Genomic DNA, 17,515 nt, shown 5'->3' with positions numbered 1-17,515 from the left:
AGCCATCCATCCATCCATCCATTCATTCATCCATCCATCTATCCATCCATCCATCCATCCATCCATCCATCCATCCATCCATCCATCCATTCATCCATCCATCCACGAAAATAGCAACAGTAGCGTCTTATAATTACTGAAGCAGTCCTCTATATAAACACTTTAGCAAACAATTTCAACTCGGTCCTCTCAAAATTTTTTTTAATTAATCATCGCAAGTGGTCTCATTATTTGTTGTCATTGGCGTGCTATCGAAACGAACAACTCGGCCGAAAGTGGCTTTCGCTTCTTTTTTTAATTTTTTCATCGACGAAATTTTTTCAGCCTAATTGATTGTTTCTATTTTTGCTTACGAAAAAAATATTTATTGATCAATTTATTTATCCATGCATCAATTTATTTACCTACCTAATTTTTGTTCATCCATCTATCCAACCATCCATCCACCCATCTAACCAACCTTCCATCTATCCATCTATCCAACCATCCATCTAACTATCCATCCATCCATCCACCCACATATAAAGCACCAGACACGTAGGTGACCTGGGCAACATCAACGCGATCAATGGGGCGTCCGTCATAACCCTGACTGACAACATCATAAAGTTGGATGGACAGTACGGCATCGTCAACAGGTCAATCGTGGTTAGTGAGTTCTGCGTGCTCTTTTTTAACCTTTAACCCTTTAACCTTTGCCCACATGGGCTGTGTGCAGTGCGCTTTTTGTATCTCATTGATATTCATACTTATACAATGAAATATAAACATATCTTAAAAGTACGTATATCATACCACCTGATTTAAAAACAAATAAACATGCGACAATCAAGACTGTTAAATGTTGTTGGTATGCAAGAATCTTTGATGAAAGATCAACTCAAGACAAACATTGTGTGTGTGTGTGTGGGTGTGTGTGTGTGTGTGTTTGTGTGTACATATCAAACAACGTGCCTCCACTGAACACAATGCAGAAACATCTTACTGATAGCTACAGTTTATTATAAATAACATTCATGCTTTTCAAGGCGACGAAATTAAATTATCTTTAATAAATAAAACAAGCGCGTGTGTGTCTGAATACACATTCATAGCTGAAGTGCAATGACTTTTACGCTGCCTCTATGTATTTGTAAGCTATTAGCGAGTATTATTATGTGCAAGTGTACGGCACAAATGTTGACATAGAGTTGAAGTTTTGAATGTCACTTATAAGTAAGTCGCGTTTAAAAAATTAGGCATACAAACATGCAAAAAGTTTTTAATCAGTTTGAGGTGAAAGACATGTTGTTATGCAATAATGATTGAAGTGAGGCGAACAGAATGAAACAAACAGAAACGCGCAGAGAAGTGATGCGTTGGTATGAGGTGTTAAATTGAAACAATTAGTTGTGAAATAATGAAATAGTGGATTTTGAATATAAGTTTAGATTGCGAGCTGACAATCTCTACATTTTCGGTTATATACTATAAAGTTTTATAAAAATTCTGTTGGTTGTTTGGGCGTGTGTTGTGTGAACTTGCGCCTATGTTTATTTAAAACTTGAGAAAAAGTGTTTGTATAGTGTATTGAATGCAACGGATTTTAAAAAGTCTGCACTTCTTCAAAGGTTGGTTGACCTGCATATGTAGGACTGGTCGATCTACTTTACATTGATTTGCATTGATCGGAATGTTGAAGCGGCATGTGGGCCAATGATGACGACGACGAAAATGCTAATATCATCTCATTAACATCATCTCATTAACATCATCTCATTAACATCATCTCATTAATATCATCTCATTAACATCATCTCATTAACATCATCTCATTAACATCATCTCATTAACATCGTCTCATAAACATCGTCTCATTAGCATTTCTTAAAGTGGAAAGATTACGAATAAATGTAAACTATCGATGCGTCTCGAATATGCATAACACATTAAAACAAAACTACCTAATGATGAATATAAATTCTTGAAAAATATCAAGCTTTTGGTTTCAAGTTAATAATATCAAGGTTATTAGTGTTTTTTTTAAATTTAATTCGTTATCAAGCATTCACATAATGGCACTCGTTAATATTTCGAACTTATTTGCTTTCCAACAGTCACCTTTGAACTTTACAAACAAACAAATGTTTGTTTGAAAAGAAAAATAAAAAAAACACCAACAAAAAATGTTGTAATTGTACCTGTCATCAAATGAAGTGAAACCATTTAATTAATTATTGGTCAATCAAACTGCCATCCAACCACCAACCAGGTCCACCAATTGGAAGATGACCTCGGGAAGGGCAACAGCACCTTCAGCAACACAACGGGAAACGCCGGAGGAAGGTTGGGGTGTTGCACCATCGTCCTCCAGCAGAGCCAACGCAGCTCCTCTCCCCATCCATCACACTTCATCTCAGCATTCCTCCTTGCAGTCTCAGCAGTTTCTGCCTTCTTCTGCCACCTGATGTTGCCCTTTTAAATTATTTTTTCTGGGAAATGACAATTTTTTGGCTTTAGCATAACTTTTAATCAAATAAATGTGGCTTTAAAAACTATTCATTTCTATTTTTATATTTTTTATATTGGGTTGCGGACATTTTGATTTTAATTTAAAAAAATGATAAAAGTCAGCACAATTAAAACTTGACATATTATAATAATATTATTGACATATTATATATATATATATATATATATATATATATATATATGTTGGTAATAGACCATAATTTTTACAATATTCTATAAATTCTACCGAATGTTTGGCGTTAATATGTTTGTAGTTCGTTTTTTCGATTTTTCTCACTAAAGTTTTTTGGTGAACGTTTAGTTTATTAAAATTCAAAATAAACTTATTTTTCGAATTCATGCTGCAAATAAGGCCATATTTCGATTCCGAATGAATCATCATCAGTGCTCCTTGCTGTATATATAGGGAAATATTGACTTAGTCAAGATGAACTTTGACGTTGTAAAAATTAACTTTGGTGTTGTAAAATTGAACTTTGATGCGAATTAGGTGTCAGGTTTCTTTATTGGCTGGTCATCTTCTTTGGTCTCCTTTTCTTCATCGATAGCATCATATTCTTCTTTGTCACTATTTACGATGCTAGTTTTTATTACTTCTTTGTTTTCGTTGTTGGTTAAGCGCTGGGTTCGAAGTGAGGTTGTCATTTTTTGTTGTATATTTATTTTTGGTTTATTGATGTCAATTAGGACTGCTTCTGGAATTTTAAGATGCGTGTAGTTGCTGTTCTGGTATATTACTTTGGTGTTGCTCTCGAGGATTTCACGGCTAATTGTGATTGAGTGTGTTGAGTCCAAATGAGATTTGATAGCACCACTCTGTTTATGCATCGTAAGCCTTCTAGTCAGTGAGGTAGTAGTAATCCCGATATATGAGTCATATTGACGTGCACAGCCGTCAAAGGGGCAATTAAATTCATATATTACGTGATTACGCTTTAACTCAGAGTTATCTCTAGGACTGCAGTTGTTTTTTAGTATTAGGTGAGACGTCTTTTTATTGTTGTAATAAATTCGGAGTTTAACTTTACTATTTGGGTTGGTTGGTGTGACATTTTTATGTGACCAAAAAACTTTAGTGAGAAAAATTGAAAAAACGAACTACAAACATATTAACGCCAAACATTCGGTAGAATTTATATATATTATAGATATATAGATAGAATATATATTATAGATTTTTTATATTTATAATGCAAATTTTGGCTTTTAATAAACGAAATTGATTTGACAATAGTTTTTGAAAGATTGATAGTTTGATGGAAGAAATATTACGAAGTTGATGAATGTAAAAAAAGCGAGATTTACACAATTAACATTTCATTCATTCGTTTACAAGAAATTAAAACCTACATGTGACATTAGAAGTATTTATTAGATGTCACTAAGGATGCATCATATATGATTGCTATGCTACACTGTTTGATAATTGCATTTTTATAAAAAATCTATTTCTTATATTCGTGAAATACAATATTTTACATTTTTTTTATAACAAACAATTTAATAAATGCTAAATATTAAGAAAGTTTCAAGTTTTATGCCGAAAATAACAAATAGTGCAAGCAGAGAAATGGAAATTTGACTTTAAAAAAAGAAATTGGACATTTTTAACGGTACAAACCTGAATAAAGTGATACCAAGGATAACAAATAATTGAAATTAATTATATAGAGCAATACAAACATTCCAGCGAATATAACAATATTGTTCCTAACTAACCCAGATAGAATTAAATTTTTCTACCACATAATCAGTACGTCTGCTGAACCACTTAGCGTACATACACAATCATACATATGTATTAATACGTACACACCACGCACAGCATCCTACGAACAAGAAATATGATAGTCTTTGAGTCTCGGAAAGAGAGTATTCGAACCAGGTTCTCACGCAATAGCAACGAAAACGACGCAAATTTTGGTACCTTCACCGTTTGAGCTAACTCACTAACCTTTTATTTATAATTGGAATAATAAAACTTGGAAAATAAAATAGAGATTATTGATTAAAATTCAATTAATCTATTTAAATAGCATAAAATTAGTTTTATTCTTTAAAAAAGTTAAAATTGGAACTACCTTACTTGCACACAAGATTTTACATGACAATTTTATACGCTGATTTGCTGTTTTGAGCACATTATTTTCAACTTTTCTGTCAAAGTTGACGAAAATTTTCAATTTATACCCAACATTTTGTTTATTTTCCACATACTTTTTTGTCAATTATGACATTTTATTTTCAGAGTAGATGAATGTGTTTATGATTCCTCCTGTCCTCAAGCTGTAAAAGAAGAAAATGTTTTAAGACTCCGTAACATATTTTTGCGTTATAATATTGTGTTTTTAAAATTAAACGGTGATGAATTTGAATCTAATAATTGAAAAGTAACGGAGATGGAGACATAAATGAAAATTTATTAGTAACAACAAACTTGATATGATGACTCTGGTTTTGACATTAAAAGGATCGAATTGTTAGAAAGATGAGGAATAAAAAAGTCGTCAACTTCAAAAGTTATACCACTCCTATAATCTGGATCAGCAACTTCTAACCATCGTAGTCTCATGTCAATACACTTTTTTGCACATGCTACGGTACCATACCCGGCAGACTTGCTATAAAAAGTTTTTATTATGGGGATGTTCCTTCCAGACGGAACGGGTTATTTATTGTCGGTATATTTCTCAGTCGTTCATCTTTATTTTTAAAGACTTCTAAAGTTCAACTTGTATACAAATGTAATTTCTGGGTTACTATTAAAAAAAGAAAATTAATGAAATTGGGCATATAATGCTTTTAAATTATTATATTTTTATCATTGTAAAATCTTCGTTTTTATTATTAACCAAGCCAATGTGTTTTACAAATGTGTAAAATGTTAACCGTTAAAAAATAAATTTCTCGGTATTCTCTGTTTTTTTTTCATCAGTGGATTTACATGATATATCTCTAATATAAATCTATCATCGTCAGTTAAAAATTTAGTTTGCTGAATTTATGACCGTTTGAAATAAGTAAAAATCATATAAAAAATCAAAACTAAAATGAATTTGTTGCATTAAACTGATGGAGTTGCAGGGTGCACAACAAATGCGTGGATGTTGTCAGTGTCAATGAGTGGCTTGGAGTGCATGACCGTCCGATATAAATTTGGGCTCCCGTCTGCAGTGAACGTCGTTCAATATTATTGACAAAAATATGAATGCGGTTGATGGAGAGAGGAAAATAATTTTGAAAAGTATTCAATGCACTGACGAAGTTCACTTGAATCAATACTTGAACTAAGCGTTAGTGGTCCCATAAACATGCAAACTCCCTCACTAGTATCTACGAACCATCCGCAATGCACACACACGCACGTACGCACACACATACACGCACGCACGCACGGAGACACGCAGGCATACCCAAACGCAATATTACTATTAACAGAGAGAAACAGCGCGAGACAAAGCATGCTTCCCACATTAAGCACTTTATTACTTTCAACGTGCACATTTCAATGCAATAAAAGGCGCTCATGATGACGGAATGATCGAAGGAGGCTGCCATCTAGAGAATGAAATGGAAATTAATTTTCAGGGTCAGTATTTACGACGGAGATTAGGAATTCAATAAACAAGTACGTGTCAGATACCTGTGCTGCACGTTTGAACGTGTTCACCTTTGTTGAACGTGCTCGTTTGTACGAGTGTTCACCTTTGTTGAATGTGCTCGTTTGTACGAGTGTTCACCTTTGTTGACTGTACTCGTTTGTATAAGTGTTCACCATTGTCGAATGTGCACGTTTGTATAAGTGTTCACCTTTATTGAATGTGCTCATTTGTACGAGTGTTCACTTTTGCTGATTGTGCTCATTTTAACATATCTTTGTAAAAGCGAATTTTCAACTCCTCACTTGGCTACTCTTCCAATAATTTGAAGTTCATCAACGTTAATTTAATATTTTAATTGATATCCGCGATGTTTTGATTTGAAATTTGATTTGTTGAATTTCCACCGACGAATTTTTCTTTCATTTGTTTCACATCGTTGAAGCAGCTGCCCCAGCTTGTCTTCATGGTGGCATGGCTTGCCAAACAAAATTGGATAAAAATTAATTGAATTAATTTTAAACAATCAAAGGCATTTGTTGGTGGTCGATCTAATCACAGGCATTACATGTGAAATAAAAAATGAATATATTAGTAAATCTTCCTGAACCAGTTCAATTTGGCGTCATTTAAATATTTGAAAAATTTTAGATGCCGAAATTTTATTACGAACTTTTTATTAAAGGGATTTTCAACATCTTCCAAAACTTTCCATTACTAGCGTTCTTCTCATCAACAAATCCGTTTTAACGTTTTTCTTGCTTTTGTTTACCAATTTATTTTTAGCGTTTAATGTAAAATTTTTTCTTTAATCCGTTCGTTCAACTCAATTTAAAGTTTTGCTTCAAAAGACCTCAGGCCGTTTGGGTGTACACGTGGGAGTTTCAGTGGGACCACGGATACTTCCAGGCTAATTTGATAACAACAAGCACATCACGTGGTGGTTTGTTGTCACGTGGTGGTTTGTTGTCACGTGGTGGTTTGTTGTCACGTGATGGTTTGTTGTCACGTGGTGGTTTGTTGTCACGTGGTGGTTTGTTGTCACGTGGTGGTTTGTTGTCACGTGGTGGTTTGCTGTCACGTGGTCGTTTGTTGTCACGTGGTCGTTTGTTGTTTTCTAGTTACGGCTAATATTACTACTACTACTGCTACTACTGCTACGTATATTACTGTTACTACTGCTACTACTACTACTACTACTACTACTACTACTACTACTACTACTACTACTACTACCACTAATAATAATAATACAAATAAATAATAATAATAACAACAACAACGATAATAATAAAATAAAAATAATGGTTCTGCTTTATAGCAATGTTGATGGAAAAAACAAGTCTCAGATAATTGAACATGATTGGTCAGCTTCAATCTCTCCATCCTAACAACTTCCAGAACCATTCAACGTAAAGTATTTTTAACAACATTATCGTCGTCGTCGTCATCATCATCACCAGCATCATAATTCTCTTTGTCATCCTCCTCCTCTTCATCATTATCACTATCATCATCGTCATCATCATCGTCGTCATCAGCAGCAGCAGCGGCAACATCCTCATCGCCGTTATCGTAGTTCCCATCTTTGTCTTTCTCAAAATTTTATAAATTTTAAAAATATAACTTCAAATATAAACGAGCGGTGTGATGTCGTAGTGAATAAAGTCACCGGAAGTGACCGAGCTTGAATATGACGAAAGGACCGCCCCCTATCACATGCGTTGTGTGAGATGCGCTGCTCGACAGTTTGTGTGTGGCTGATCCTTCTTAACTTTAGAAGAGTTATAAAATCTGTAGCCCATGTGTACATATATTAAGACCACCAACCTTTAAGTTTTAACCTTTTTTTTTTTTTTTATAAAAGAACAAAGAAATTTGGTTGAATTTTGGAGATGGGTTATGAGGAATTCTAATCCATAATAATGCTAACTTGATTAAAAAAACTTGCCAGTCACTCTATTAAAGATAGCGTTCAATTGAATTTGCAGAAATCATTTTAAACATTTTTACGGATGAAAGTTAATAATGAAATATTTTTAAAATATTACAAAAATTTAAGCAACTTTATAAATTATTTTCAACCATTTGCATTGAAATAAACATTTTCTAAGCGAAAAAGATAAAAAAAACAACTTCTTGTGAATAGTTGTTGGCAAGTATCGTCACACAGTAACGCGTCTTCAATGTATGTGCAACCGAATGTGACGCCATACAACTCAAAATTGAATGACATGCATTTTGTCGCACAGGATTGCTCGAAACAACGTCAACAACACTTTTGACCAGCTACAATTATAAATAAAATCAATTATAACATCAACAACAACAACAACAACCACAACAACAAACAACAACAACAAACAACAACAACGACAAATAACAACAAACAACAACAACAACAACAGCAACAACAACAACAAACAACAACAACAAACAACAACAATAACAAAATAACATTAAAACACATATGAGGTGATAACATCTTATCGCATCATATCACCACTCACCACCGCTGACCTTTATTGTAAATTCATAATTCATAATTTATAAATTTACAAAGGGGGTCTTCTAAAAAAATAACTCTCAACTAATTCTCCAGCACACATGACAATGTCAATTTTATGCTAGAAAAATAAAGAGTAACATAGGAAGTTTATAATTTGAAAGCAATTTTTGAAACACATTATACATGTATACGCATAAACTCATACTAATGAACGCATACATTTAAACACACACACACACACACACATACACACACACACACACACACACACACACACACACACACACACACACACACACAATACACACACAACACACACGCAAGATTAAACATATATGAAATAAAATCAATCACAATAAAAAAAACTAAAGATGAAAATAACCCCAGCCGAAAAAAAGGTAATGCAAACTCTGGCGAGTTTAAAACCAGCAAAAGAAACAGTTACAATAGAAAGTAATTTTTGAAATTGAAAGATAACAATAATTTAAACTGACAATAAAAAACATGTGTAAATTGATATGAAAGACTGAGAACTAAATTAGGCAAAATTATCATTAATAAAAATGAAATAAAAAAATTAAAAATGAGATAAAAAAATTAAAAAAATTTATAAATAAAAAATATTTAAGACAAATAGCTATAGGTATCCATCATTAAATTAAAAAATTTACAACATCACAATCAAACAATCAAACGTCTGATCTGCTAGACAAATATTCGATCATTTACACATCTACTGACATTTACAAAGATGTCCACAGCAACACTAACACAATGCACATACGCGTGTTCATATTTGCACATGTACAAGCTTGTCTTGGTAAAAGCAATGCAGTTACTCAGGCCAAAAAACAACTTCCATCTTATCAATAGTGTAAACACGTAAAATTATTATTTTAAGATAAATAAACACAACAGAAAAGTTTTTAGTTTAAATCTAAAAGGTCTAAATATGAAACAGCGTCGTATGGAATCAGGCAATTTATACCATTTGTTGACACCGTTGTAGCAAATATTTCTGCACATATTTGAATTCCTTGTCAATTTCATCAAAATTAGTAGCAACTTCAACAACAACAACAACTTCAAGTAGTGCAACACCAACACAAAAACAAAAGCAAAAAATATCGACAACAAAAACGACAGCATAAAAACGAACGCCGTCAAAGTCAACCACACAAAAAAAACAATACACCGAGACATTGGACGTTTGTGAGATGTATTTTTCCCCGTTTCGCTAACTTACAATACACACAGTTGAGTTGATGTGTGCTCCTTGTGTGTTCTTCTTACAGAAAACTTTTCAGTCAAGATATTTTCATCTTGTTAAAACGGTTTCGGAGATTCATATGGTCGAAATTATCTTAGACTATTAAAAAATCAATTGAATTGTCAAAAAGTAAGAACAAGGATTCGATAGTGAAGCCAACAGAAAATTTTTAACAGTTTTTTAAAAATAGTCACACGTTTATGTTTAGTTTTGTGTTTTTTTGAGTCAGTCAAATAATAGAATGTTTAATGAAAGTTGAGTGGGCATGAAGAGAGAGAGAGAGAGAGAGAGAGAGAGAGAGAGAGAGAGAGAGAGAGAGAGAGAGAGATAGTTGAGTGATGTTTCAAACGTCTTGCATGCATTTGAATTGGACTATGAAGCGTGGTGAAATATAGCCGGCTTGCCTTCAACAACGAATGTGAACGTGTTGCGTGCGTCTGCGGCGTAAAGGAAGCAGGCGGCGAGAACATTTTTTTATGTAATTTTTAAGAACTTGTTAACACTGCACAGTATTTTAAAACTTTTTGTCGGCTCTAACGCATCAGGCTTAGTTTTAAAACTGTTAAAAATTTTTTTGTTTTAGTTAAAAAAGTGAATGTTCATATTTTTTGAATTATTCATTATTTAAAAAACACATTTAAAACACTGAAGTGTTTTGTATTTATTTAACTTCCCGTAAATTTCTGTTATTTTCCATTGTTTTAACAGAACGTTCCAATGTTTCTTCTTTTGTTCGTTTATGCAAGTTAGTTTAAAAACGCACTGTATGGAAACGAAGCGCAATGAAACATGCTGGAATAAAAACATCAAAACATTACAAAAATGAAATCTTTCTTAGAAGTGCATTCTTTTAAGTTTTTTCAATGCTTGTACTTTGTAGGATGAACTTTTTTAGGTTCGTTGTTATTAGCATTCATAAAATGTTTTAATTACTGCCCGCTTACTCAACAAACATAAAATATGTCCATCTTTTTATTAGTCTATAAGTACGGAACAGGTTCATAAATGGAGGTATGCATGCTTAGACATGTGATGTATGATGAATGGGGTTTAGATACATTACGTAATGATGATATATATGATGATATATATATGTATGCATGTACATGTAAATAGATTGATAGATACAAAACAACGAATGTAAGTAAAATCATTACGCTGAAAATAATGAATGGTCAAGAGAATTCTGAAGAAAAACGTAATAACAATTTTCATTAAATAAAAAAATATCCACCGGGAGCCATGTTTCCGTAGCGAGTACATTCGACCAATTGGCGTGAATGTACTCGACTGTGTGTGAAATAATTTAAAATTATTTGTTCATTTGTTTATTCACTCTCGTGTCTAACTGTATTCATACCTGTGTGCATGTATTCCTGCCTGGACATCTTTCAGTTGAACGTAAACACACGCTTTGAACATGAAAGACCGTTTTTTAAACCCAAAAAGCCACACACACACACACACACACACACACACACACACACACACACACACACACACACACACAAAACACACACAAACACGCACATACAGACACACACAAACACAACACACATACACATAAACAGAACACAAACACACACACGCTAGTACTCAAGTACAATTAACTTGATTAGCGATTCTGTTGAAGAGAAAATTACTTTTCAATAAATTCATTGAATCTTTCATTTTGAACTTTCTTATCCAAGCTTCAATTTTGTTTTGTACATTTGTTTTATTTTCTTCCAGTTAAATATTTCATCGCAGGAATGTAAATTATTGTTATAAATATTTCTGCCCAACTTTATTTTTCTAATTTAAATCAAATACAAATGTTACATGCGGATAAACTTTGTATGAATGCGCTCATGTCTTTATGCTCATGGAAGTATATTTATCATCAGAGCATTTAACTCTCTGCAATCCATCACCATTTGAGAGCCTCTATATCGATTCGCATTCAAATGATCAGTTTATTAGGCAACTGTCACAAACCCATTTATTTCTTTTTTTTTTTTATAAATTTTTATTCAAAATAAATGTTTGCAACGTGGTTTGCATAGAAAATTTTATAAAAATGAACAAAATGTAATGACAATTTTAAATACAAAATAAAATTTAACAGCCATTTTTTGAGTACCTACCAGCAAACATGTATACAATCACTCACACAAACACGTACATACATGTACTATTAACTACTGAACGAGTAGAGTAAAAACTAAAAGTTGAATATTTTGAAAAAATACTAGAAAATAAATAGCCAGTAGCAAAATATTTTTGCATCTTGTGTTTTAACTAGTTAAAATCTGTTCATAAACTTCAATCTATTTTTTAGCCACCAACATGCCCCATGTTCCAGAAAGAGTTTCGCAAAAAGATGCCCAAGGTAACTAAAAATAAATTAACTATTGATAAAACTTCTGGATCTTTTTTGATCAATTTTAAAAATTTGCCACATAGCACGCATGCTTTCGTGGATGCATCTTGTAAACACAAACAACACTCATACGTAGCTGAAACAAGTATCTGTAAGTATTAAGAGTTTATTAGTTGTTCTGAAGTATTATATAGTAAGAACCAGGTGAAAGTAGAAACAAGGATTGAATTGAAGGCCGGCGTGTGGTCCACTTCCACAAAAATGAAGCCCACGGAAGAGATATAAGAAACCGTAACTTAAATTTTTTTGTTGAACCTGGGATAACTTATGAAAACATGTTGCCAGGTTTTATCGAACGCCTTTTATGACGAGTTGATGTTTATAATTATACCAATTAGAGATCTCGAAACAATAACTGGTAGCCTCACAGACAATCACAGCTGCACTGAATTTTTAGAGGCCTCCGAACCTCTTGCGCACCCAGCATCTTTTCCCAACATTCAACTCAGGTCCTCTGTCAAATGTAAAAGTCTTCTTTTTCACTTAAAACAACGATGAAACTGCGTCACGTGAATAGCTCATAAAACGATAACACATTTTAGTGGGATGATGCTTTCGACTGCTATTCCATGTTTTGCATTGGATAACTAAAAGTATTTGTGTGTGTACAAATGTATGTGTATACAAATGTATGTGGGTTGTGCAACAAGTGTATGTGTATACAAATGTATGTGGGTGTGTACAAATGTGTAGGGTATGTGTGTGTACAAATGTATGTGTATAAAAATGGTATTGACAAACAAGTAACAACACTACGAACTTTTGCATGGTCCGTGTGTGTGCATTTATTTTGTGTTTATTTTTTAAAAACTTTTTATCTCATCGTTGTTATGTCATGGAGTTTGTGAATGTTTAGTTATTTTTTTTCTCAATGCAAATGACCGCTACGTTGTTTGTTCGACGCGAAAGACCATGTTTATGCTTCGGTTTTCGTTGTTCATTCTGCTGCTGCCAGGAGTTGCATGACCGCATACTTCTTTTGTTTCGTTCCCAGCTAAGATTTATTCAAGCTAAAAAGTGCAGGTTAGTAAGTGCCAAGATACATGCCAACGAACATGGCAGAAATATGAATCAGTAGATGATATTTTAAGATTTTCAAGTCTGTTGAGAGTTGCATTTTTGCTTCTTGTTACGTTACTACATGCGTGAAATGTTTCGAACTGCGTTACTGCTGGCTGTAATTAAAATTGAATGCATCTCTTGAAGGAGTTGTCAGTTGTGATGCTAGATTTTTTTGAAGTGTCGTGAGAAGGTGTGTTGGTTGGTTGATGTTGATTGGTTGGTTGGTTAATTGGTTTGTTAGTTGTTGTTGATTAGTTGGTTGATTGGTTGGTTGGTTGTTGTTGATTAGTTGGCCGGCTGATTGGTTGGTTGTTGTTGATTAGTTGGCCGGCTGATTGGTTGTTGTTGATTGCTGCTGTTGTTATTAACTCATTTCAGTTGCTTTTAAATTATTTTTTCTGTTTTGTTAATGTGCGTTCAATATTATAAAACAATCATTTAATTTTCAATTTTATTCAATTAAATTGAATTCTTTAGAGTTATATTTTAATAATATATAATTTTATCAAAATTTGATACAAATGTGTAATGTTTATAAAATTTTACAAAAGAGTTAATATGCAAACTATTTTTTACTATTTTATTTACACACCACATAACAAAGAGTTACTTGCTTTTGAAAATTCAACATACAATTAAGCATTGAATGGATTAATGATGGAGTTAAGTTTCAGTAAATGGTGCCGGCATAACTTCATATTGAGTATGAGGCAGCAGGCTGGCTGAAGCACAGAAAAGGTTTTGCTTTTAATTTGAATGAAAAGAGAGGACTAAAATAGTTTGGACATTTTGTTTGTGTCATAATGTTGTCATTAAATTGTTGTTAGTTGAAAATTTTTTTTTGGTATGACGTTTGTATGATGTTTGTATAATGTTTGTATGATGTTTGTATGATGTTTTTGTGATGTTTGTATGGTGTTTGTATGATGTTTGTATAATGTTTGTATGATGTTTGTATGATGTTTGTATAATGTTTGTATGGTGTTTGTATGATGTTTGTATGATATTTGTATGAAGCTGGTTTAATGTTTGTGTGATATTTGTATGATGGTTGTGTGATGTTTGAATGATGGTTGTATGATGTTTGTATAATATCTATGTGATTGTATAATGATTGTGTGATGTATGTATAATGTTTGTTTGGTGTTTGTACGGTGTTGATGTTTGTATGATGATTGTGTGATGTAGATATGATGTTTGTATGATGTTTGTACGGTGTTTGTATGATGTTTGTACGTCCTTTAAAAAAATGTTTCATATTCGTCCGATGGTTGTCCGATGATTTGATAACATCGTCTGGATGCCATGCGGCAAACATTCAAACAAAATCAGTTTCCATCTGGCGGTAAATGATTTCTGAACTGCAACATTGGAACTCTGTTGGGATTTTTCTTTTTCAACGTGAGAATTGGTTGCCTTTGTTTGTTGATGCTTCAGTTAATGTTCTTCAGTTGTTGATGTTTCAGTTGTTGTTGTTCTAGTTGTGGTTATTGTTGTTGATGTTATTGTAGTTGATATTATTGTAGTTGATGTTTTTGTTTGTTTTGTTATTGACGATTTTTATTGAATAATCTTTGCTGATATTCTTGCTGACGAGTCGGAAGCCTAGGATGATTGTGATGGTTTTACAGCTGATCAGATAGTAAAGTGGTGTGGCTTTTTGTCATGTAACTTCGATATAAAATAAATTTTCAATATTCATATAATTTTGAAAAAAATTATTAAAAAATATATCAGTATAAATTAATTAAATAAAAATTAAATAAAAATAATTAAGAAAATTTAAATATCATAATTATCATTGCAAGGTGCCTCCGTATGTTATTAAATCGAAAAAATATAACCAAATATGACAAATTTTTTATGAAACCTCACCCTATCATTCATTTCAAATTTTTAAACATTTAACAAAAAATACAGTCTGATCTCCAAAGAATCAACAGTTTATTAACTAATAAATTGAACAAAATGACGCAAACAACACAAAATTGAATATAATTAAAAAAAATTAATTGAATATAATTAAAAAAAATTAATGGAATATTATTACGAAAAATCATCAAAACAACAATCAACAACAACAATATTGAATAATCAACGCCACTACTAACAAATGATCAAACAAACTACAACTTGAATTAACTTATTTTTGTATACAGTTATTTTCAAACATGAGGTAACGCGGAGAAACGGTCGAAGAAACTGTTACAATATGCAACATGGCGAGTAAAAATGTGCTAAAATGAAGGAAATAAACAGAATAATGCAATGAAAATAAAGTACGTCTATGAAATAAAATATTGAATTACTGAGTTAATTTTTCAACGTGTAACATGATAATGAGCAGAAGTGGTCTGACAAAAGAACAAACACAACAAAACATTTTAAAACATAATCCCAACAAAACATCCTAAAGAAGAAATGCTAGGATTAAAAGGAAGACGAAAGAGGAAATAATGGTAAACCTGGTGTTGTGGTCTGATGATGCTGATGATGAAATGGCGACGATGGTGGTTGTGATGATGGCGAGGCGAGGAAATGATTACCATGATGACAAGATTAACTTTAGATAATGATGATGGTGTTCTGCTGGTGATGGTGCTTGCAATGATCTTATGATGATGGTGATGAACAGATGATGATGTTGTTGATGATGAAAAACAACGTAGTGAGATTGTTGATGATGATAATAATGTTGATGATGATCGTAAGAGTTGAGTTATACATACTAAACATGATGAATTAATTCACTTTATCATTGAAAATTTTCTATGGTGTGAAAATGAGAAAATGATCTTTTGGAATATAATTTTGATAAAGTTGTTAAATTCTAAACACCTTACTGCTTACTCGACATATAAATTGTGTACATTTATATAAAACTGTATATTTAAATTTAATCACGCATAGCAGCAGTACATTTCTCAAGATAATAACATCCGTTGCATAAAACCATGGGAAGATGGAGAGAATTTTTTACAGTGGGGTCACGAAATGAAACAAAAAATAAATAATAACACGAAATCTATGGGAAAAAGGTGAAAAAAGAAATAGCCATAGAGAGAGAGATAGAGAGAGAGAGAGAGAGAGAGAGAGAAAAGGAGAAAGAAAGAGAAAGTGAAAAATTATGAAGAAAAATATTAATAAAACTGATTTATAAATGAAATCGATAAACTGAGGCAATCAAAATTGAGCTCAATAAAATCGGTCGTATTTTGATCTTTCCTCAAAAAAACTGAATAAAAAAATGCAATAAACCAAAAGTGATAATTGGAAATATTAGAGGATTGTCTTGCTTGGATGGTGGCAATAAAAAGATTGTAGCAAGCCAGACGAAGAAAGAAAGAGTTATGGTGCGCAACTGAACTAACCAAATCATAAATACTGCAAAGGCTACCGCCACTACTGCTACTACCCTTATCACCCTTACCACTTAATAAACTTACTTTTCTACCGTTACTATACTACTACTACTACTACTACTATTACTACTACTGCTACTTCTACTACTACTACTACTACTTCTACTACTAGTTGCATTATTACGGCTGCCGTTACTAATTTACACACTTTACCTTTTCATACTAACACAGCACACACTAATACAATTGTTTTTGGTTTTAGGCACATGTGCATGGTACAAAATGATAAAAAAACATAAACAACATTAATAATTGTATTGATGTTAAAATGTTATATTGGATGGATAGAGGGATGGATGAATAGATGGATGAATGGATGGATGGATGGATAGAGGTACAGATAGATAGAAAAAGAAAGAAATTTTAACCTGGTTGATGTTTGTTGGGAGAAATAAAATAAAAAGTGGAAATGTTCTGTAATAAAACACAACTGCTTATGCGAGATGTTGTTGTTGATGGTGAGAGCGATATTGATAGTGATGATTGTAATAATGGTGATAATGGTAATGAGGATGACGACGATAGTGATGATAATTTTTATGATGAAGGCGTAAACTGAGAGTGAGTAAAGACGTTTAAAAAATTAAAATAATTGTCGCGGTAACAAACGAGAACGCATTGAAACCGAAAGTTGAGATTTTGATGATGTTGGTGCTCCACTGCCAGCAGTTTTATTACCTGCACTTATTTTTTAGCCTTTCGTTTTGATTTATGCAGCAC

At 32.6% G+C, this 17,515-nt stretch overlaps 3 protein-coding genes across 3 annotated transcripts; 2 read left to right on the top strand and 1 right to left on the bottom strand.

Moving 5' to 3' along the window:
- Positions 1 to 531: 531 nt before the first annotated feature.
- Positions 532 to 2,344, top strand: HELRODRAFT_136002 (hypothetical protein; the record flags this gene model as incomplete). The annotated part of the gene is made up of 2 exons (XM_009017348.1): positions 532 to 648; positions 2,252 to 2,344. Coding segments are annotated over 2 exons (210 nt in total), but the record flags the coding sequence as incomplete, so codon positions are not given.
- Positions 2,345 to 8,665: 6,321 nt separating this feature from the next.
- HELRODRAFT_160385 (hypothetical protein) lies at positions 8,666 to 11,277 on the bottom strand (the record flags this gene model as incomplete). Its single annotated transcript, XM_009017347.1, has 5 exons — positions 8,666 to 8,737; positions 9,361 to 9,481; positions 10,383 to 10,448; positions 11,124 to 11,179; positions 11,239 to 11,277. 5 exons carry the CDS (start codon positions 11,275 to 11,277, stop codon positions 8,666 to 8,668), a joined length of 354 nt encoding a protein of 117 aa, XP_009015595.1.
- Positions 11,278 to 12,224: 947 nt separating this feature from the next.
- HELRODRAFT_160384 (hypothetical protein) lies at positions 12,225 to 17,034 on the top strand (the record flags this gene model as incomplete). Its single annotated transcript, XM_009017346.1, has 6 exons — positions 12,225 to 12,260; positions 12,597 to 12,760; positions 13,221 to 13,334; positions 15,790 to 15,883; positions 16,284 to 16,411; positions 16,998 to 17,034. 6 exons carry the CDS (start codon positions 12,225 to 12,227, stop codon positions 17,032 to 17,034), a joined length of 573 nt encoding a protein of 190 aa, XP_009015594.1.
- Between the last annotated feature and the right edge of the window lie 481 nt (positions 17,035 to 17,515).

This window comes from Helobdella robusta (genome assembly GCF_000326865.2).
Source record: "Helobdella robusta unplaced genomic scaffold HELROscaffold_2, whole genome shotgun sequence".
NCBI classification, from domain to species: domain Eukaryota; kingdom Metazoa; phylum Annelida; class Clitellata; order Rhynchobdellida; family Glossiphoniidae; genus Helobdella; species Helobdella robusta.
The sequence above is the reverse complement of the archived record's forward strand: the minus strand, read 5'-3'. Positions and strand labels throughout refer to the sequence as shown.